Genomic DNA, 21,938 nt, shown 5'->3' on the forward strand with positions numbered 1-21,938 from the left:
CATGGAAAGAAAATTATTGCACAGCAGGGGGCTGTGGAACACAGAATTCGCCCACAGCATGGTTGTCTGATGGATGTTGCACTGCTGGATCCTCAGTTCCTTGAGCACTGTTGACCTCTGTCAGCACAGGAACGGCCCAGATCGTTGCCAGCCAGCTGGATGACTCTATTTTCAAAATCTGTGAGGACCTTGATGTTGGGCATTCCTCCACTCGTCTACGATGTCTCACTTTTATTGTGTGCCAGTCTGTCCTGAATGAAGACAGATGGAGGAATTGTAAGCAGGGCGCCTGCCAGGCCAGATGAAAAGAATGTCTGGCATGTGTGGGTGCTGAGTGGTGCCATGGGCAGGATGAGGACATTATCCGCAGGGAAGATGAAGGTGTGTTTGAGAGAGTGAGCGGTAATCTCCCTTGAACAGGCAGTGTGTGAGATCCCCGTGGATGTGTGAAGGGTTTGAGAGTGTGAAAGTTGAGAGTGACGAGAAGAGTGACTTACCCTGGCAGAATAGAGGAGATCATTCGATCTCTTTCGGCACTGGGTGGCTATCCTCTTTTGCAGGGCATTGGCGCTGACCACAGCTGCTTCTGCCTCCCATGCTGGATTGGTGACCTTGCTTGCTGGTCTTGGCTCAGAATGGGGGTAGAGCACTTATGGCACTCCACAGTGTCCAGTAGGCTCCTGAGGGAGGGGGTTGCTAAATTTGGGGCAGCATGTTTCCTCCTTTTGGTAGCATGTTTCCCCCTTTTGGTAGCCATGACTTTGCAGCAGCTTCCAATCCCTTAGAGAGTGCTAGCTCTGTGCAGAGACACCCTTTAAATATGGCTCCTGGATTACTGAAAGCTTGAGCTGACAGTGGGATGGGCGAATCAGAGGTCAGTGATCCAGCGTTTTTCCCAGGAATGAATTATTAATAAGGTGGGACACGCCAGGAATGGGACGATACGGCGCAAAAACCAGCCATTGTGGCCGGTGGGTAAAACATCCTTTCTTCTGCCTGCAACTGCACTTTGTGCAAATCTGGGACGATTCCTCCCAATGTTCTGTGTTTTGCAAGTACGGCCTGGATGTCTGTTGTGAACAGTTGAAGGGACTGCTTAATATGATCTGCCAACCGTTGGGACGTACAACCTATGTACCCAGCATCACACTGGCACTGAAATTCATACAGCGCATTACTGATTTGTGTGGTTCACAGAACCTCTTTTTGGCTTCATGGCAGCATCCTGTTAAGTGGAGAATAGCACCCGTGTTGCGATTGCATGATAACATCGTGAAACGGCTAGCTTCACCTGTTGCTCAAATTTTTGAGACATCTTACCCTTCCAGGGTAATCGAAGGTAACTGGATACTTCTCAGCACTGAAAGTGGCGACCTTGGGCCCATTCATGAGTTTGTGTGATATACAGTGGGCAATGATCTGATCAAGGTAGCCATTATCCTGCAGGATAACTTTGATGCGTCCTATTTTGGCATCAAACTTGGGGGATGATGAACAAATGGTTAGGGCCCTACTTATGACTTGTGGGCATCGCTGGCTGGGCCAGCACTTATTGCCCATCCCTAATTACCCATGAGAAGGTGGTGTTGAGCTGCCTTCTTGAGCCGCTGCAGTCCATGCGGTGTAGGTAAAACCACAGTGCTGCTGGGAAGAGAGTTCAGGATTTTGACCGAGCGACAGTGAAGGAACAGCATTGAATGAGCCTTGGTGAGCTCCTGTAATGCATCTTGTAAATGATGCACACTGTTGCCACTGTTCGTCGGTGGTGGAGAGAGTGAATCTTTGTGGATGGGATGCCAATCAAGCGAGCTGCTTTGTCCTAGATTGTGTCGAGCTTCTTCAGTGTTGTGGGAGCTGCATTCATCCAGGCAAGTGGAGAATATTCTATCACACTCCTGACTTGTGCCTTGGAGATGGGAAGTCAGGAGGTGAGTTACTTGCCGCAGAATTCCTAGCCTCTGACCTGCTCTTGTAGCCACAGTATTTATACGGCTAGTCCGGTTCAGTTTCTGGTCAATGGTAATCCCCCAGGATGTTGATAGATCACGATGCAGATATGTAGCCGGAAGCTCATCTCGTCAAGTAGGACAGCAAGGTTGTGAATGACCTGATTTAGCCTCGGGCAAGAGCCAGGAAGAGGGATGGAGTCAGTGGCTAGCGCACAAAGTTTGCAATGGGGACTGAAGACAATGGCTTTGGTCTTGCTGATAGTTAGTTGAAGGAAATTTCTGCTCGTCCAATACTGGATATTGGGCAAGCAATTTGACAAATCGGGGTAGTGAAGATGGCGATGAGGTGGCGGAGAGGTACAGCTGGGTGCTGTTGGCATACATGTGGAACCTGATATGCTTTTGGATGATGTCACTGAGGGGCAGCACTTGGTTGTGAAATAAGAGAGAGGCCAGGATGTTCCAGAAAGCCAGAAAGTGAAGGATATCACTGAAGCTCATCTTTACACACTTATGTAAGCTTTTATTTACAAAGATACACATTACAAACATGCACTGCTTAACCCAGCAGCCACAGTTTCAGTCTGTTCTTATTTGTAGGACCACAAGTGAATCCTCCAGTTAATGCCCACCACCTGCATATCACAATTGATATACAACTAACACTTGGAAACTCTTGAGGTTATAGCCAACGGCTTAGGTACTTCTGACCTGCTGAGTTTTTCCAGGTATTTTTGTTTTGGATTTCCAGCATCCACAGTTCTTTGCATTTATCAATTTGTTCTAACCTTGTTTCCTAACCAAAATCATCTTTCTACTACACTATTGCATTTTCCTCTAAAAGGCATATATTATTGTTATAAACCTTCTGAACTGTATGCATTCTCATTATCCAGTCAGTTGTGATTATATTTTTTCTGATCATCCTACTGTGACTAAGGTTAACCTCAATGACTCAGACCTAAAGCAGTCCATGTCCAAATGCAGCAAGACCTGGACAATATCCAAGCTTGGGTTGACAAGTGGAAAGTAACATTCGTGCCGCACAAGTGACAGGCAATAACCATCTCCAACAAAAGAGAATCTAACCATTGCCCCTTGACGTTCAATAGCATTAACATCGCTGAATCCCCCACTATCAACATCCTGGGGGTTACCATTGACCAGGAACTGAGCTGGACTAGCCATATAAATACTGTAGCTGCAAGAGCAAATCAGAGGCTAGGAATCCTGCAATGGGTAACTCACCCCCTGACTCCCCAAAGTCTGTCCACCATCTACAAGGCCAGTGTGATGGAATACTGCCTACTTGTCTAGATGAGTGATGCTCCAACAAAGCTCAAGAAGCTTGACACCATTCCAGACAAAGCAGCCTGCTTGACTGGCACCCCATCCACAAATGTTCAATCCCTCCGTCACCAAAGCAAAGTGGTAGCAGTGTGCACCATCTACAAGACGCACTGCAGAAACTCGCCACGGCTCCTTCGGCAGCACCTTCCAAACCCACGACCTCTACCATCTAGAAGGATAAGGGCAGCAGATACATGGTAACGCCACCATCTGGAAGTCCCCTCCAAGCCATTCACCAACCTGATTTGGAAATATATTGCTGTTCCTTCAGTGTCACTGGGTTCTTCTGCTCAAATCCTCATCCATGCCTTTGTTACTCCAGTTCCTGGCTGGCTTCCCACATTTGACCCGCTGTAAACTTGAGGTTATTCAAAACTCTGCTGCCCTTGTTCTTTTTTTTGCATCAAATTCCGTTCACCCATCACCTTTGTGCTCGCTGACCTACATTGCCTCACAGTTAAGCAACATGTTAATTTTAAAATTTGTTAGGAAACAGAGTTTAAGTGAGTTATTTTGGTATTTGCAGGTGTTAAGAATGAGTTTTAGCTTTAAAGTTTAAGTTTGATTTGTATTTCTGTGTTTGTGTTAGGAAAGGTCAAATGGAGTTTTAGTTTCATTTTAAAAGGCGCTTGCATTTCTAATGAGATTTTTTACGACTATTGTAGCTAAGTTAAACAAACAAGAAGAATTGAACTGTTGCCTAGCAACAGGGGGTCATAGAGGCAGGTCCCTCCCACAGTGACACACACACACACAAGAAGAGAAACCGCAGTTTTGGTTTGGAAGCTGTGGAGTTCAGTCGGATTTTTTGAAAGTTGCTGCCAGGAGAAACAGGAGCAAAGGGGACAGATAGCCAGTCCCTGGCTAAAGAAAACCCAAAAAATCCAGGGGAGTTGAAAAGGGGCAAGTCCAAAGAATACCTTCTAGTCAAAGGAATGACGGGAACCTGGATTAAGTGAAGTTAGGAGTGAGGGGCAGACAGAAAGTCCCCAAGCTTCAGATTTAAAGAGGAAAGCTGCAGAAAGCGGATTTAAAGCAAGAACAGTTTGCAAGAGGCAAGAAAGTCCAAAGAGATGGCTGAAGGCCTGTAACTCTTTGCTATGGGCATTTGAAACAGTGGTACTGTTGACTGCTGAGTCGGTGAGAGTGTGTGCGCTTGAATGCATTGGTGACCTAGTGGAACATCGGAAGGTGAGTTCGAAACCCTGGAGGTGAACCCTTGCGGAAGGCATCTGAGAGAAGGCGTTGGTTTGGATGAAGATTTCAAAGCGAGTTCTTGGAGAGTGGAGATTGGAAACCCTTGTGTGAAAGACTGAGTTCAGTGAATCTAATTGGCTCACGGTGTGACAAACGTCTGGGGGTAGCTGAGGAAAAATCCATAGCATCTGGTTGAGGCGGCATCTGTCACTTGGTTTCAGGGTGTGGTTTGTCTGACCACAGGGTGCCAAACATTTACATGGACTGCGTACTTACTGTGGACATGAGAGTATAAGATAGCTTTTGTAACTTGCGTTACCCTTACAAATCTGTATATAATGATAAAGGTATAGTTGGGGTGAAGGAGTATTGTAAAAAATTCATCTTTTCTTGTGGAATAAATGTTTTTTTGTTTAAAAACTCATTAGTTGACTTCAGTGATTCTGTTCAGTAGCCACGCTCCATGTATCTAAACAAACAAATAAAAGTTAGGATCTACCAAACTGGGTTCCACCTGGGATCAGGCTTGTCCAGTGGTAGCCTCAGCTGGAGATCGTAACAGAGTGGAGGCTCTTGCAGGATTTTGAAACACGGACAGCGGTTGGTTGGACGTGGAATAATAATTGGCCTGGGATTGGAAATCTTTGAGCATTGGTGGGATCTGTGAATCCTTTTAACGAGTACGTGGAGGTAAAGAGGTACTGGACATAGGAATTGGAGTTGCTGTGAGGTATTATAGATGTTGGAATTTGAAATGGTGTTGGAGTTTACTCAGTCTTTTTTACAGATGGAAAATATAACTCTGAGTGGCTTGCAGAAGTTAACCAAGAGTAAGCTGATGGAATTGGCGGATAAGCTGGAGTTAGAATTACCCGAAGGGGCGAGGAAAGTAGACATAGTTGAGATAATAGTACATCATTTAAAGTTGGATGTGATACCTGACACTAGTGAGTCACAGCTGGAGGTAGTGAGACTTCAGTTAGAAATGAAGAGGCTTGAATTTGAACAAGCAAAGGAACTGAGAAAACTTGAAATGGAGGCAAACGAAAAGGAAAAAGAATTGAAAATGAAAAACTGGAACTCGAGGTAGCAGAAAAAGAAAGGGAAAAAAAGAGACTATTTCAAAAAGAAATGGAAATGCAAAAACTTTGATCTCCTGCGAGAAAAGTTAGCAATGGAAGAGAGAATGAAGGAACGAGAAAGGGAACACCAGCTTAGAAGGCTGGAAGTTGAAAAAGTGATCTCAGATGTGCAATGGCATTACCATCGCTGAATCCCCCACAGTCAACATCCTGGGGGGTTATCATTAACCAGAAACTGAACTGGACTAGCCATATAAATACTGTGGCTACACAAGCAGGTCAGAGGCTAGGAATCATGCGACGAGTAACCCACCTCCTGACTCCCCAAAGCCTGTCCACCATCTACAAGGCACAAGTCAGGAGTGTGATGGAATACTCCCCACTTGCCTGGATGAGTGCAGCTCCCACAACACTCAAGAAGCTTGACACCATCCAGGGCAAAGCAGCCCGCTTGATTGGCACCACATCCACAAATATTCACTTCCTCCACCATTGATGCACAGTAGCAGCAGTGTGTACCATCTACACGATGCACTGCAGGAACTCACCAAGGCTCCTTCAACAACATCTTCCAAATCCATGACCACTACCATCTAGAAGGACAAGGGCAGCGGATAGATGGGAACAACACCTCCTGAAAGTTCCCCTCCCCAAGTCACTCACCATCCTGACTTGGAAATATATTGCCATTTCTTCACTGCTGCTGGGACAAAATCCTGGAACTCACTTCCTAACAGCACTGTGGGTGTACCTACACTAAATGGACTGCAGCGGTTCAAGAAGGCAGCTCACCGCCACCTTCTCGAGGGCAACTGGGGATGTGCAATGAATGCTGGCCCAGCCAGCGAAGCCCCCATCCTGTGAATGAATAAAAAAAAAATACTGCTTTGGAAAATTCTCCTGTACGCACTCTAGAAACTCTTGGCCCTCTCTGATTATCTGAATATAGACTGGGATAGTAGTAGTGGAAAGGGCAAAGGACCCCATTATACTCTCCATAATTCTTGCACCTCTCTGTAAATTACTTGCAAATTTGTTCTTTAACATCTTTTCCACTAGTTGTTGGCCGATAGACTGCACCGAGCAATGTAATTGCACCTCCTTTGTTCCATAGCTCCAGCCAAATAGATTCTGTCCTCAACTGCTCTAGGAAATTGTATCTACACTATAATGTTCTCCTTAATCAATACTGCCACTCCTCCCCTTTCTTTCCTTTCCTATCTTTCCTCAACATTTTCTATCCAAGAATATTTAATACCCAGTCCTGCCCTTCTTTGAGCCAGGTCTCTGTTATAGCCACAACAAGATATTTCCACGTGATTATTTGCACATGCAACTCACCAATTTTATTTGCCACACTCCGCGTATTTACATGTATGCACTGTAACTCTAATTTAGACTTTATTACTTTCTCTTTTGGAGAACACTATGAACACACCTGATAACTTACCATTTCCTACTCTATTGCTAAATGTCTCTCCCAGTATTCTGTGCACCTTGGTATTCCTCTCTACTTTACCTTCTGGTTCCCACACTCCAACCAAGTTAGTTTAAACACTGCCCAATAGCACTAGTAAATTGCCGCACAAATAAATTTGTCCCAGCTCTGTTTAGGTACAGCCTGTACAGGTCCAATCTCTCCCAGTGGTCCCAATGTCCCAGGAATCTAAAGCCCTCCGTCCTGAATCATCTTTACAATCAGGCATGCAAATGCTTTATCCTCCTATTTCTATACTTGTGCATGGTACCCAGTGTAATCTGGAAATTACTACTTTTGAGGTCCTGTTTGTGAATTTCCTACCAGCTCCCTGAACTCTGACTGCAGGGCAGCATCCCTCTTTCTGCCTATGCTGTTGTACCAACGTGGACCACGACTGCTGGTTGTTCATCCTGCCCCCGCGGTGTTCTACAGCCATTCAGTGACATCCTTGAACCTGGCACCAGGGAAGCAACTTTCCATCCTGGATTCGCGCCTGCAGCTGCAGAAATGTCTGTTTGTTCCTTTAACTATTGAATCTGTAAACACTATTGCTCTTCCAATCCTCTTCCCTCTTGTATAGCTGAGCCAACTGTGATCCTGTGGACTTGGCTATGACTGCACTTCCCAGATGAACCATCACTTCAATCAGTATTCAGAACTGAATACTGGTTGGAGAGTGAGATCCATTCAGGGCACTCCTGCACAGAAACTCCTGCCTGTTTTTTCTCGATTGCCTAGTTGTCACCCATTTCCTCCTCTCCCTGCATGCTCTTAATCTGTGGGGTGATCACATCCAAGAACGTGCTATCCACAAAGCTCTCAATCTCACAGATGCGCTACGGTAACAGCTGCTGCTCAAGCTCCGAAACCCAGAGCTTGAACTGCTGCAGCTGACAACACTTACTGCACGTGGTTATCCAGGACACCGGAAGCATCCCGGAGTTCCCACATTTGAGTGAACATCCTACTCTAAGGTTGCAGCTGTCCTGCCATTCACCTATCTTTTCAATAATAAACCTTATGACTTACCAGATATTCACTTCCCTTCTGTTGATGTAACTTCAATATAGGAAAGTTAACTGAATGTTTTACTTATTCAAAAAAAAAACAAAATCTTTAATTTCCCAGCTCCTTAGACTAGCACCATAATTTCGGAGATAGGGAAGCATAGCTATAAGACTCAGCAGCCAATCAACTTGCAACCTTGTTGTGATGTGAGTTTGACCTTTTTTTGTGCTTACTTTTTCAAACTTGAGCAAACTCCTGTCCACTTCTGCTGCCAAGTCTCTCCTCTGGTAAATGGTAGAGCCTGGGTCTAGGCCTCAATTTATCCTCTCCCAGGTGCTCCTGATCCCTTCAAGGTCCATTCCAGTCACTAAGTTGCTCCTCAGGTAAATCAGAAGGAGAGGAAGAAAATGCTGTCATCTTCACATAGCTTTAGAACTGAGAGTCTCCACCATGTTGACAGTATTAATTTTGGTGGCATTATGAATTTGCAGCTCCCAACAGTAAATCCTTCCATCAAGATTCCCCTTGATCTGAATGCACTGACTCTTAACTCCAGTATTTTTGAAGAATCTGAATGTCGCGCTGTTAGATTCCCTCTCACCTTCGACCTTGCTCTCATTTCCCTCGACTGTGCTCTCATTCATGAGAGTTCTTTGAGGATATAAGAACATAAGAAATAGGAACAGTAGACCATTTGGCCCCTCGAGCATGCTCCGCCATTCAATAAGATCTTGACCGATCATCTTGTGTTTCAATTTCCACAATCCCATTCAACCCCGATAACCTTTGATTCCCTTGCCTAACAAGAAACTATCTACCTTTACCTTAAAAATATTCAATGACCCCACCTCCACCACCTTCTGAGGCAGACAGTTCCAAAGTCTCACTACCCCTGAGAGAAAAAAATTCTCATATTTGTCCTAAAAGGGCAACCCCTAAGTTTAAAATAGTACCCTCTTGTTCTGGACTCACCCACAAGTAAAAACATCCTTTCAACCTTGTCAAGGCTGTTCAGGACCTTGTATACTTCAATCAAATCACCTCTCACTCTTCTGAACTCCAGTGGAAACAAGCCCAGTCTGTCCAACCTTTACTCATAAGTCACCCCACTCATTCCAGGTATCAATCTAGTAAAAACCCCCTTTGAACTGCCTCCAATGCATTTACATCCTTCCTGAAAAAAAGGAGACAAACTGCACACAGTATTTGAGGTGCGGTCTCACCAATGCCCTCTATAATTGAAGCATAGCATCCTTACTTTTATGTTCAACCCTTCTCGTAATAAAGGATAGCATTCCATTAGCCGCCTTAATTACTTGTACCTGCATACTAACTTTTTGTGACTCATGTACTAGAACACCTAGATCCCTCTACACTTCAGAATTATGCAGCCGTTGTCCATTTAAGTAACACTGCTTTTTTTGTTCTTCCTACCAAAGTGAACAACTTCACATTTTCTCACATTAAATTCAATTTGCCCGATTTATGCCCACTCACTCAACCTATCTATATCCATCTGCAACCTCCTCATGCCCTCTTCACAACATACTTTCCTACCTATCTTTGTGTCATCCGCAAATTTAGCTACCATGTCTTCACTCCCCTCATCTAAGTCATTGATGTAAATCATAAAAAGTTGAGGCCCCAGTACAGATCCCTGTGGGATGCCACTTGTCACATCCTGCCAATCAGAAAAAGACTCGTTTATGCATACTCTCTGCTTTCTGCCAGCCAGCCAATCTTCTATCCGTGCTAATATGTTACCCACTACACCATGCACTTTTATTTTCTGTAATAATCTTTGATGTGGCACCTTATCAGATGCTTTCTGGAAATCCAAGTACAGTACATCTGCAGGCTCCCCTTTAACCACTGGTCATGTTACTCCTTCAAAAAAAATTCCAATAAATTGGTTAAACATGATTTTCCTTTCACAAAACCATGCTGACTCTTCCTAATTGCCTTGAGCTCTTCTAAGTGCCCAGCTATAACCTCCTTAATGATAGATTCTAATAACTTCAAGCTAACTGGCCTATAGTTTCCTGTTTTCTGCCTCCCTCCCTTCTTGAATAGAGGGGTTATATTAGCTACTTTCCAATCTGATGGAACTTTTCAAGAATCTAGCGAATTTTGGAAAATTAACACCAGTGCATCAACTGCCTCATTAGCCACCTCTTTTAAGACCCATTGGGACCCGGACACTTGCCAGCCTGCAGCTCCATCAATTTGCTCAGTATCGTTTCTCTAGTGATTTCAATTTCACCAAGTTCCTTTCTGTCATTCACCTCTTGATTTGCCTGGAATATTTTTGTATCCTCTAAAGTGAACAGAGAAGCAAAATATTTGTTAATTTCTTCCGCCATTTCCTTATTATCTACCATTAACTCCCCACTGTCACTCTCTAGAGGACCGATACTCACTTTACTTATTCTTTTCCTTTTTAAGTACCTGTAGAAACTCTTGCTATCTGTTTTCACATTTCTAGCTAGCTTCCTCTCATACTCTTAATTTCTTTCTCCTGAATAATCTTTAAGTCATTCTCTGCCGTTCTTTATCACAGGGTAGATGCTGAGCCTCATTCAGGAATATAGAACTAGGAGGCGCAGTTTAAAAATAAGGAGTCTCCCGTTTAAGACCGAGATGAGGAGCAATTTCTCCTCTGATTGTCGTTACGCTTTGGGATTTTCTATCCCGGAGACCAGTGTAGGCTGAGTCATTGAAAATATACATGGCTGAGCTAGATTTCTATCGACAAGGGAGTTGAGAATGATGCAGGGGCAGGCAGGAAAGTGGAGCTGAGGCCATAATGAGATCAAGTATCATCTTATTGAACGGTGGAACTGGCTGGAGGGGCCAAATGGTTTACTAATGCTCCTGTTTCTTATATTCTAGGTGTGCCTGGTACTTCAAAGAGAGGTTCAAAGTTTTTTTCTATCCTTTCATGGGACCTGGGTGTGGCAGGCTAGGCCAGCATTTGTAGTGCCCATTCCTAATTGCCCTTGAAGGTGGTGGAGGGCTGCCATCTTGAACCACTGCACTGATGGAAGGAGTCATTAATAGTGCTATCAAGCGGCACCCGTTTAGCAATACCCTGCTCACTGAAATTCAGTTTGGGTTCCGCCAGGGTCACTCAGCTCCTGACCTCATTGCAGCCTTGGTTACAACATGGACGAAAGAGCTGAACTCCCAAGGTGAGATGAGAATGACTGCCCTTGACATTAAGGCAGCATTTGACGGAATGTGGCATCAAGGAGCCCTAGCAAAACGAGTCAGTGGAAATAAGGGGGAAAACACTCTGCTGGTTGGAGTCATGCCTAGCACAAAGGAAGATGGTTGTGGTTGTTGGAGGCCAGTCATCTCAACTGCAGGACATCACTGCAGGAGTTCCTCAGGGTAGTGTCCTAGGCCTAGCCATCTTCAACTGCTTCATCAATGACCTTCCTTCCATCATAAGGTCAGAAGTGGGATGTTCTCTGATTGAACAATGTTCAGCACCACTCACAACTTCTCAAGCACTGAAGTAGCCCACGTCCAAATGCAGCAAGACCTGGACAATATCCTGGCCTGGGCTGACAAGTGGCAAGTAACATTCATGCCACAGAAGTGCTAGGCAATGATCATATCCAACAAGAGAGAATCTGACTATTTCCCCCTGACATTCAATGGCATTACCATTGCTGAATCCCCCACTATGAACATCCTGGGGGTTACCATTGACCAGAAACTGAACTGGGCTAGCCACATAAATACTGTGGCTACAAGAGCAGATGCTAGGAATCCTGTGACAACTCACCTCCTGACTCCCCAAAACCTATCCACCATCGACAAAGCACAAGTCAGGAGTGTGATGGAATATGTGATGGACTCCACTCGCCTAGATGAGTGCAGTTCCAACAATATTCGAGAAGCTTGACTCCATCCAGGACAAAGCAGCCTGCTTGATTTGCACCCCATCCACAAATATTCACTCCTTCCACTGCTGACGCACAGTGGCAGCAGTGTGTGCCATCTACAAGATGCACTGCAGGAACTCACCAAGTCTCCTTAGACAGCACCTTCCAAACCCACAGGCACTACCATCTAGAAAGACAAGAGCAGCAGACACATGGGAACATCACCACCTGGAATTTCCCCTCCAAATCACTCACCATCCTGACTTGGAAATATATCGCCTTTTCTTTACTGTAGGGTCAAAATCCTGGAGCTCCCTTCCTAACAGCATTGTGGGTGTACCTCCACCACGTGGACTGCAGCAGTTCAAGAAGGCAGCTCACCACCACCTTCTCAAGGGAAATTAGGGATGGGTAATAAATGCTGACCTAGGCAGCGAAGCCCACATCCTGTGAATGAATGAAAAGAATGTCCATGTGGTGTAGTACACCCAAGTGCTGTTAGGGAAGGAGTTCCAGGATTTTGACCTAACCACGTTGCTGTGGGACTGGTCACATATTGCTCATACCATGTAAGGGCAATAAGTTTCTTACCCTTTGGAATATTGATGAATCAGTTGTGTTTCTACCACAATCAGAATTCTCTGTGGTCACTTTTTTAAAAATCTGATACTTGGTCTTTATTACCAGATTTTTCTTTTAAAGGAATTCAAATTTTCAAATTGTCATGGGATTTGAATTCAAATTTCCTGGATTATTAGTCTCTGCTGCTGGATTACTACTGTACCTCATATTTTGTGTCACTTAAATTGCTATAAGGAACGTTTCTATACTAAGTACCATGCCAAGTATGATAGCAATGAGAAATGAACTATTTTTTGGTTGTATTGTGTTTGTGCTCAATGTGGTCAGAACACATGTGCAGCAGCAATATTGGGTGATACTCAGGAAGTCCATCAAAAGTTGCTGCTGAATTGAGAAACAATACGTTTAACTTTGCATTAAAACACGTGACAGTTTGATCTATTTTATTTGTGATTTTAGATATTCGATTTGCTTTGAACTATTTTCTTTTCTTTCAGGCTTGGCAAAAGGCTCGCAGTGATGGTTGGGAGAGAGCATTCTGTGAAAAAAATTTTCTTTCTCAAGCTACAATGGAAATCATTATCGGCATGAGGACCCAATTGTTGGGACAGCTCAGAGCTTCAGGTATGTCAAAGAGAACATAATGCAAACTGAAATTTATTAACTGGTGTTATGATCCTGGACCAGACCCCAAGTTCTTGGTACAATCCGGTTTGGGACCGGTAACTATTTGTTTAAAGTGGACAAAGTTTGAGATTTGATACACTGGCTAAGAGAATAAAGCCATATGATTCCACAGGTTTTTAACAAACAAAAATAAGTTTTATAATACAAGGTCAGAAAGATAAAACAATTTACAATATCTATCTTATATTCTAACGTTCAGGACTAATATGAGGTACATGTGAATTAACAGGCAAACTGTGGTCGAACACACCACACTGGCGTAGTGGTAATGTCACTAGGTTGGTAATCCAGTGACCCAGGGTAATGCTCTGGGGACCTGGGTTTGAATCCCACCATGGCAGATGGTGAAATTTGAATTCAATAAAAAAAGCTGGAATTAAAAGTCTAATGATGACCATGAAACATTGTCGATTGTTGTAAAAACCCGTCTGGTTCACTAATGCCCTTTAGGGAAGGAATTCTACTGTCCTTACCTGCTCTGGCCTACATGTGACTCCAGACCCACCAGCAATGTGGCTAACTTTAATTGCCCTCTGAGCAAGGGCAATTAGCGATGGACAGTAAATGCTGGCCTAGTCAGCGATGACCACATCCCATGAACGAATAAGAAATAAAGGCAGATGCGACCAAGACAGATTCCACGGATTTCTCAGCAACCTACCCAGACGTCAATAAACATTGAGTCAGCCAGTGTCGTTGAAACTTTGTCTTTCTCACAAGGGATTCCAAACTCCTCCTTCGAAGATTCAGCCTTGGAATTCTCTCCAGAAGTCGCTTTGATTGGGACTACATCAATGACTGCGCATCTCGCAGGGTTTTGATCTGGTCTCCTGGATTCCCAAGTCTGCACACCAGCAGCAACTCAGAAGAACAACTTGAGCTCTTCGGCCACTCCAATCAGAATACTACCGCTCCCAAGGTTACCTTCAGCCAGTGGCCCGCAGCACGGAGTCACCAGCCTTAGACCATAAGACATAGGAGCAGAAGTAGGCCATTGGACCCATCAAGTCTGCTGCGCCAGTCAATAAGATCATGGCTGATCTGATAATCCTCAACTCCACTTTCATACCTTTTCCCCATAATGCTTGATTCCCTTACTTCAAGGGTTATCTTGTGCTACCTTCTTGGCTCTTCAGGGCTTCTCCGGAGCACCCATTACTTAAAGTCTACCAGCCGCTGTTCTTTTTCTGCTTGGAGCCTCTTTCTCTGCTCCTCTCTCTTTCTTGTTAACTGGGACCTCTCCCTGGCCCTTGCCTGGGACTCCTCTTTTGGGATCTTTCCCTGTTCTCTGCCTGGGATTCTTCTTTGGGACCTCTCATGACCCCTCTGCTGGTTTCTTCGGTGGTTCTTCCAGTGGTGGCTCTCCGCTGTCTCAAGACTCTGTCGTTTTATGATGCCATACTTGGTCCCATGATCAAATTCCCGCACCGTTTTTCCATGCAGGCGCACTGATGTCAGGATGGCCGAGCTGTTTAGCTGCAGGAGGAGAAACCCAGAACAGAGCATGCACAACCAGACAGTATGCTACACAATGTGCATATGCTGAAACTCTCAGCCTGCTGGGGTCATAGTCCACAGCCTCCACCCAGGAACATCACTCATCACCACCCCACCCCTCCACCCTGAAAGAAAGGTAAGTCAGTTTCATGCATACTGGAGTCTCTGCGGCCAGCCAAACAAAAAGGACACCCAGTACTACCGTCAAAAATGAATCACCATTGAAGCATCATAACTTGTAGGAAGATAACCTCTGTATCAATTCTTACTGGTGGTGGCGGCTTTCATTTCTGAGATACATCCTTCTCTCGATCACAAAGAAGTCATATGGACTCGAAACATCAACTCTGTTTCTCTCTCCCCAGATGCTGTCAGTCCTGCTGAATTTTTCCAGCATTTTCTGTTTTTGATCAATATTTACTCATTAGCATGTCAAGCACCTTGATGATTTCGAGCTTGCAGTCTACTTGACTCCAAATGTAATTAAATCACACAGACAGACCCAGCTATACTTACCCCCATAAACCTACTTCACAATTAACCAGAAAAATATTATGAAAATTATTATACGTTTGTCACAGTGTTCCCATATATCTGCTGCCCATGCCCTTCTAAGTAGTAGCAGTCATAGGTTTTGAAGGTGCTGCCTAAGGAGCCTTGATGAGTTTCTGCAATGCATCTTGTAGATTGGAACACACTGCTGCCACTGTGCGTCGGAGCTGGAGGGCGTGAATGTTTGTGGTTGTGGTGCCAATCAAGTGGGCTGCTTTGTCCTAGATGGTGTCAAGCTTCTTGAGTGTTGTTGGAGCTGCACTTATCCAGGCAAGTGGAGACTATTCCATCACACTCCTGACTTGTGCCTTGTAGATACTGGACAGGCTTGGGCCCTCATAGCTGCAGCATTTATATGGCTAGTCCAGTTCAGTTTCTGGTCAATGGTAACGCCCAGGATGTTGATAGTGGGGGATTCAGTGATGGTATTGCCATTGAATGTCAAAGAGCAATGGGTAGATCCTCTCTTGTTGGAGATGGTCATTGCCTGGCACTTGTGTGGCACGAATGTTACTTGTCACTTGTCAGCCCAAGCCTGGATATTGTCCAGGTCTAGCTGTGTTTGGACATGGACTGCTTCAGTATTTGAGGAGTTGCAAATGGTGCTGAACATTGTGCAAGAATCAGCGAACATCCCCTTTTCTGACCTCATGATGGAAGGAAGGTCCTTAATAAAGCAGCTAAAGGTAATTGGGCTGAGGAACTCGTGCAGTGTTGTCCTGGAACTGGGATGATTGATGCACAACCATCTTCATTTGTGCTAGATATGATTCCAACCAGCCGAGAGTTTTTCCCCTGATTCCCATTGATTCCAGTTTTGCTAGGGCTCCTTGATGCCACACCCGGTCAAATGCTGCCTTGATGTCATGGGCAATCACTCTCACTTCACTTTGGGAGTTCAGCTCTTTTGTCCATGTTTGAACCAAGGCTGTAATGAGGCCAGAAGCAGAGTGACACTGGCGTAACCAAAACTGGGCGTCACTGAGCAAGTTATTGCTAAGCAGTGGCCGCTTGATAGCACTGTTTATGACCCCTTCCATCACTTTACTGATGACCAAGAGTAGACTGATGGCGCAGTAATTGGCCGGGTTAGATTTGCCCTTTTTTTTTGTGTACAGGACATACCTGGGCAGTTTTCCATTTTGCCGGATAGATGTCGGTGATGTAGCTATACTGGAACAGTTTGGCTTGGGGCACAGCAAGTTCTGGAGCACAAGTCTTCAGTACTATTGCCGGAATATTGTCAGGGCCCATGGCCTTTGCAGTATCTAGTGCCTTGAGCCGTTTCTTGATATCACATGAAGTGAATTGAATTGGCTTAAGACTGGCATCTGTCATACTGGTGACCTCTGGAGGAGGCAGAGATCCACTCGGCACTTCTGGCTGAAGATGGTTGCGAATGCTTCAGTCTTACCTTTGCACTGATGTGCTGGGCTGTCCCATATTTGAGGATGTGGGGATACTTGTGGTGCCTCCTCCTCCAGTGAGTTGTTTAATTGTCCACCACCATTCATGACTGGATGTGGCAGGACTGCAGAGCTTGGATCTGATCCATTGGTTGTGGAATCACTTAGCTCTGCCTACCACTTGCTGGTTATGCTGTTTGGCATGCAGGTAGTCTTGTACTGTAGCTGCACCAGGTTGACACCTCATTTTTAAGTATGCCTGGTGCTGCACCTGCACACTTCTTTGAACCAGGGTTGATCCCCTGGCTTAGTGGTAATGGTAGAGCAGGGGGAGGTGAACGGAAGAAAGGAACTTGGTGAAATTGAAATCACTAGGGAAACGGTACCGAGCAAATTGATGAAGCTGCAGGCCGGATCCTGATGGACTACATCCTAGGGTTTAAAAGAGGTGGCTAAAGAGTTAGTCGATGCGCTGCTGTTAATTTTCCAAAATTTGCTAGATTCTGGAAAGGTTCCATCAGATTCGAAAATAGCAAATATAACCACTCTATTCAAGAAGGGAAGGAGGCAGAATAAGGAAACTATAGGCCAGTTAAGGAGGTAATAGCTGGGCACTTAGAAGAGCTCAAGGCAATTGGGAAGAGTCTGCATGGTTTTGTGAAAGGAAAATCACGTTTAACCAATTTCTTGGAGTCTTTTGAAGGAGTAACATGCGCATTGGATAAAGAGGAGCCTGTAGACGTACTGTTCTTGGATTTCCAGAAGGCATTTGAATAAGGTGCCACATCAAAGATTATTACAGAAAATAAACGCATGGTGTAGTGGGTAACATATTAGCATGGATAGAAGATTGGCTGGCTGGCAGAAAGCAGAGAGTATGCATAAATGGGTCTTTTTCTGATTGGCAGGATGTGACAAGTGGCGTCCCACAGGGATCTGTACTGGGGCCTCAACTTTTTACGATTTACATCAATGACTTAGATGAGGGGAGTGAAGACATGGTAGCTAAATTTACAGATGACACAAAGATAGGTAGGAAAGTATGTTGTGAAGAGGACATGAGGTTGCAGATGGATATAGATAGGTTGAGTGAGTGGGCCCCCAGAGCATTACCCTGGGTCTCTGGATTACTATCCAGTGAAAATACCACAGCTCCAACGTGTCCCTGATTGGAAGCCAAGCCTGTCATTCAGGCTGGCTTCTGGATGAGAAACCTTCCACTCAAAGTCACAGAATCACAGTGCAGAAGAGGCCCTTCGGCCCATCGAGTCTGCACCAACACGTGAGAAACACCTGACCTACCTACCTAATCCTATTTACCAGCACTTGGCCCATAGCCTTGAATATTATGACGTGCCAAGTGCTCATCCAGGTACTTTTTAAAGGATGTGAGGCAACCCGCCTCCACCACCCTCCCAGGCAGTGCATTCCAAACCGTCACCACCCTCTGGGTAAAAAATTTTTTACTCACATCCCCCCTAAACCTCCTGCCCCTCACGTTGAACTTATGTCCCCTCGTGACTGACCCTTCAACTAAGGGGAACAGCTGCTCCCTATCCACCCTGTCCATGCCCCTCATAATCTTGTACACCTCGATCAGGTCGCCCCTCAGTCTTCTCTGCTCCAATGAAAACAACCCAAGTCTATCCAACCTCTCTTCTTAACTTAAATGTTTCATCCCAGGCAACATCCTGGTGAATCTCCTCTGCACCGCCTCCAGCGCAATCGCATCCTTCCTATAATATGGCGACCAGAACTACACACAGTACTCCAGCTGTGGCCTCACCAAGGTTCTATACAGCTCCAACATGACCTCCCTACTTTTGTAATCTATGCTTCAATTGATAAAGGCAAGTGTCCCATATGCCTTTTTCACCACCCCACTAACATGCTCCTCTGCCTTCAGAGATCTATGGACACACACGCCAAGGTCCCTTTGTTCCTCAGAACTTCCTAGTGTCATGCCGTTCATTGAATACTTCCTTGTCAAATTACTCCTTCCAAAGTGTATCACCTCACACTTTTCAGGGTTAAATTCCATCTGCCACTACTCTGCCCATTTGACCATCCCGTCTATATCTTCCTGCAGCCCAAGACACTCAACCTCACTGTTAACCACCTGGCCAATCTTTGTGTCATCCGCAAACTTACTAATCCTACCCCCACATAGTCATCTATGTCGTTTATATAAATGACAAATAATAGGGGACCGCGCTGTGGAATTCCTGCTATAAGTGGTGGGGATTTTAGAATTAAGGTACAAGAATTTTAAATGTGCCTGCTATTTGTGGCTCAGGATCAGATGTAGCAGGCTGAAACGTGTATCCTATTTACCAGCATCACTTGCTTACTGCTGCTTTTACAAGTGAAGGTTTCTTGGAGGCAGACTCGGGATATATTTATCATGTCTCACTATCTAGTTTCAGCTAAAGATTTGTTGTTCATTCATTAGTTCATAAGCATTAAACGAGTTATAAATGCTTTCAACTTACAAATAGTTTATAAAAAAAACTACATCTGAATTTTTTTCTGTAAGTTGACACTTGGGGAACAAGACCTTTCAGAATTCCATAAGAGCTGATTAGCTTTAAGTGAACATTGTAAAACACTCGTAATATAACTGTAGTTAATTTTATCTGTAATTCTCTTTGATTTATTTTTATTTGTGTAAGTATATTGAAGACCAGTTTGACTTGATTGCTTTGCATCCTTATTGTTTTCCTTTGTTTAAAATTGCCTCATAGGTTTTGTGAGGGCACGAGGTGGAGGTGATATTCGAGATGTGAACACAAACTCTGAGAATTGGGCTGTGGTGAAAGCTGCATTAGTTGCAGGCATGTACCCAAATCTTATCCACGTTGACCGAGAGAATTTAATGTTGACTGGGTCTAAAGAAAAGAAAGTCAGATTTCACCCTACCTCAGTTCTCAGCCAACCACAGTATAAGAAGGTAGGACTTGTGCTTTCTGCCATTAGAAGATTAGGCTGGAATCCTTTTCAGCATCTGATAAAACTTTCATAGCTAGGTTATTTTTTGTGAAAGTGTGTATTAATCTCTAATGTACAATCTTAATTTTGTATTAGATACCCCCAGCAAATGGACAAGCTGTGGCTGTTCAAGCATTGCCCACTGACTGGCTTATTTATGATGAAATGACAAGAGCACACCGAATTGCTAATATATGCTGCTGTTCTGCCGTAACACCAATCTCCGTGGCCTTATTTGGTGGTCCAGCTAGACTATCAAGCAGTGCATTACAGGAGCCCTCTTCTCCTCGAGGTAACACATACAGTGAGTCAAAATTATTTCTTCATAAACTATAATATGTTTTTGTTGACAAAAGCATTCAATCGTGTTTATCACCAAAAGCTAATAGACGTGTAACTGAAATGCGACATTGGCAGTAAATATGAGAGATTTATCCGGCTCTGGAATATTTTGGGATTAAATAGTGAGCATCAGGCCAGAATCAGATATGCTCAAGAGAAGAGAGGAGTACGACAAAGCTGTTGCAAAAATTATTCAATCTGTCCCCAGGACAAATATTCAGAGAATTACATGTACTTGCAGGGGTAAAAATTGGAGGCAAGAACGTAACAAACTTGCAGTACACTGACGATACAGTGCTACTTGCAGAATCAGAGAGAGGTCTTACAAAATATCATAGATAAAGTAAAATTAGAAGTTTAGAATACGATTACATATGAACACCAAAAACGCAAAAAAAAATGATAGAAGGAATGCATTAGAAGAAATTATAGTGAAGGTTGAAGTGGATGGTGTCACAATGGAACAAATAGATACGTTTGTTTATTTAGGGCAAATGATAATAGAAGATGGCAGATGTGATGCCAAAGTCAGAAGAAGTGTTATGACGTGGCAGATGATGTTTGCCAGGTAGACCAAATCTACAAGGGAAACTTGGCCATGCTATCACAATGATTTTGCAATTTGTATTTATTACGAGAAGATTTGTGCACTGAATTCAGAAGTAATGAGTCCACAAAATGCTCATTAATAAAATAAAAGATTTCAAGCACATACATAAGACTACAATTAGTTAATACTAAATAACTCTTAAAAATTCCTAATTAACCTGACTCCCAGTTACATACCCTCTTAAGGCAACAGCCCAAAATAGATTTTAGATTTAAAAAAACAAGTCAGCAAGTTAACATAATACCCACTTGACAGTGGAATTCCATATAGTTTTCTCCAGCTTCAGTTACTGGACATAGCAGACGTACACACAAATGGCTGGAGGCTTCTTCAAGCCTGTTTTCTCACACTTCTGTTCGATCTTATATGGGCTTCAACATAGTCTTCCATTTTCCTTCATATATGTTTCTCTCCCTTTAATATGTAAATCCCATTGTTCCATATACCTTTTGGAACCGTACCATGACCATAATATAAAAACTTTCATGTCAATATTGTCAGTAACCTTTGGGAAAAATAAACGCACTCCTTAGCCTTACTTATCTGGCTAGTTGAAAACAGACTACCATCCCTTTGAAATCCAGACAATCCCTTCACTTATCTACAAATGCAAATTCGCTTCACACCTTACATGGTAAGACAGCATCCCTGTTTACTCATTAGCATTTCAAGTACATTTCTACAGCCATCTGCTTTTGATAATTTCAAGCTTGCAGTCTACCTGACTCCAAGGTATTAAATCACACAGACAGAATCATACACACTCACACCCTTAAACCTACTTTACAATAAACCAGAAAAATATAATGAAAATTATTATACTTTCGTAACAGAAGCTTAGAGATAGCCAGAAGTACTTCTGTGAAAGTGAAGAATGTGTTAATAACAAAACTCAAACTTGCAACAAGGAAGAAACTCACAAGATGCTACATTCTATCCAGTTTCCTGTATGCTTCAGAAACCTGGACAAATCTGTGGAAACTAAGACATATGCTTAAGGTTCCATATACAGACCACAGGATAAATAAAGACGTGTTTGAAATTGCAAGAGCAAAACAAAACTAAAAAGTGACACCCAGAAAAGAAAACATCAGTATTTTTGGCCATTTGATCAGAGCTGAAAAGCTGCAGAGATCTATTCTCGAGGGTAGCAGAAAGAGGTGTCGACCTAGGTGTAGTTGGATGATGGATGTCACAGAGCGGTTGCAGATGAGCTACAGTGGATATGTGAGGAATGGCGCAAGACAGACGAGTGTGACATACCATAACAGCAGATCTTCTGGTAGGAGTACCTACTGAAAGCAGCAGTGTGTTG

At 43.9% G+C, this 21,938-nt stretch overlaps 1 protein-coding gene across 3 annotated transcripts in view; it reads left to right on the plus strand.

Moving 5' to 3' along the window:
- The window catches only part of ythdc2 (YTH domain containing 2), a 188,957-nt gene that overhangs the window by 100,574 nt on the left and 66,445 nt on the right, over positions 1–21,938 (plus strand). For 2 of the 3 annotated variants that reach the window (XM_078566327.1, XM_078566335.1), the window contains 3 exons: positions 13,039–13,165; positions 19,428–19,633; positions 19,768–19,975. In XM_078566327.1, coding sequence (XP_078422453.1) covers positions 13,039–13,165; positions 19,428–19,633; positions 19,768–19,975 — 541 coding nt within the window. The remainder of the gene's footprint in view (positions 1–13,038; positions 13,166–19,427; positions 19,634–19,767; positions 19,976–21,938) is intronic. The other variant, XM_078566322.1, reaches the window with a different exon arrangement.

This window comes from Cetorhinus maximus, chromosome 2 (genome assembly GCF_964194155.1).
Source record: "Cetorhinus maximus chromosome 2, sCetMax3.hap1.1, whole genome shotgun sequence".
Classification (NCBI taxonomy): domain Eukaryota; kingdom Metazoa; phylum Chordata; class Chondrichthyes; order Lamniformes; family Cetorhinidae; genus Cetorhinus; species Cetorhinus maximus.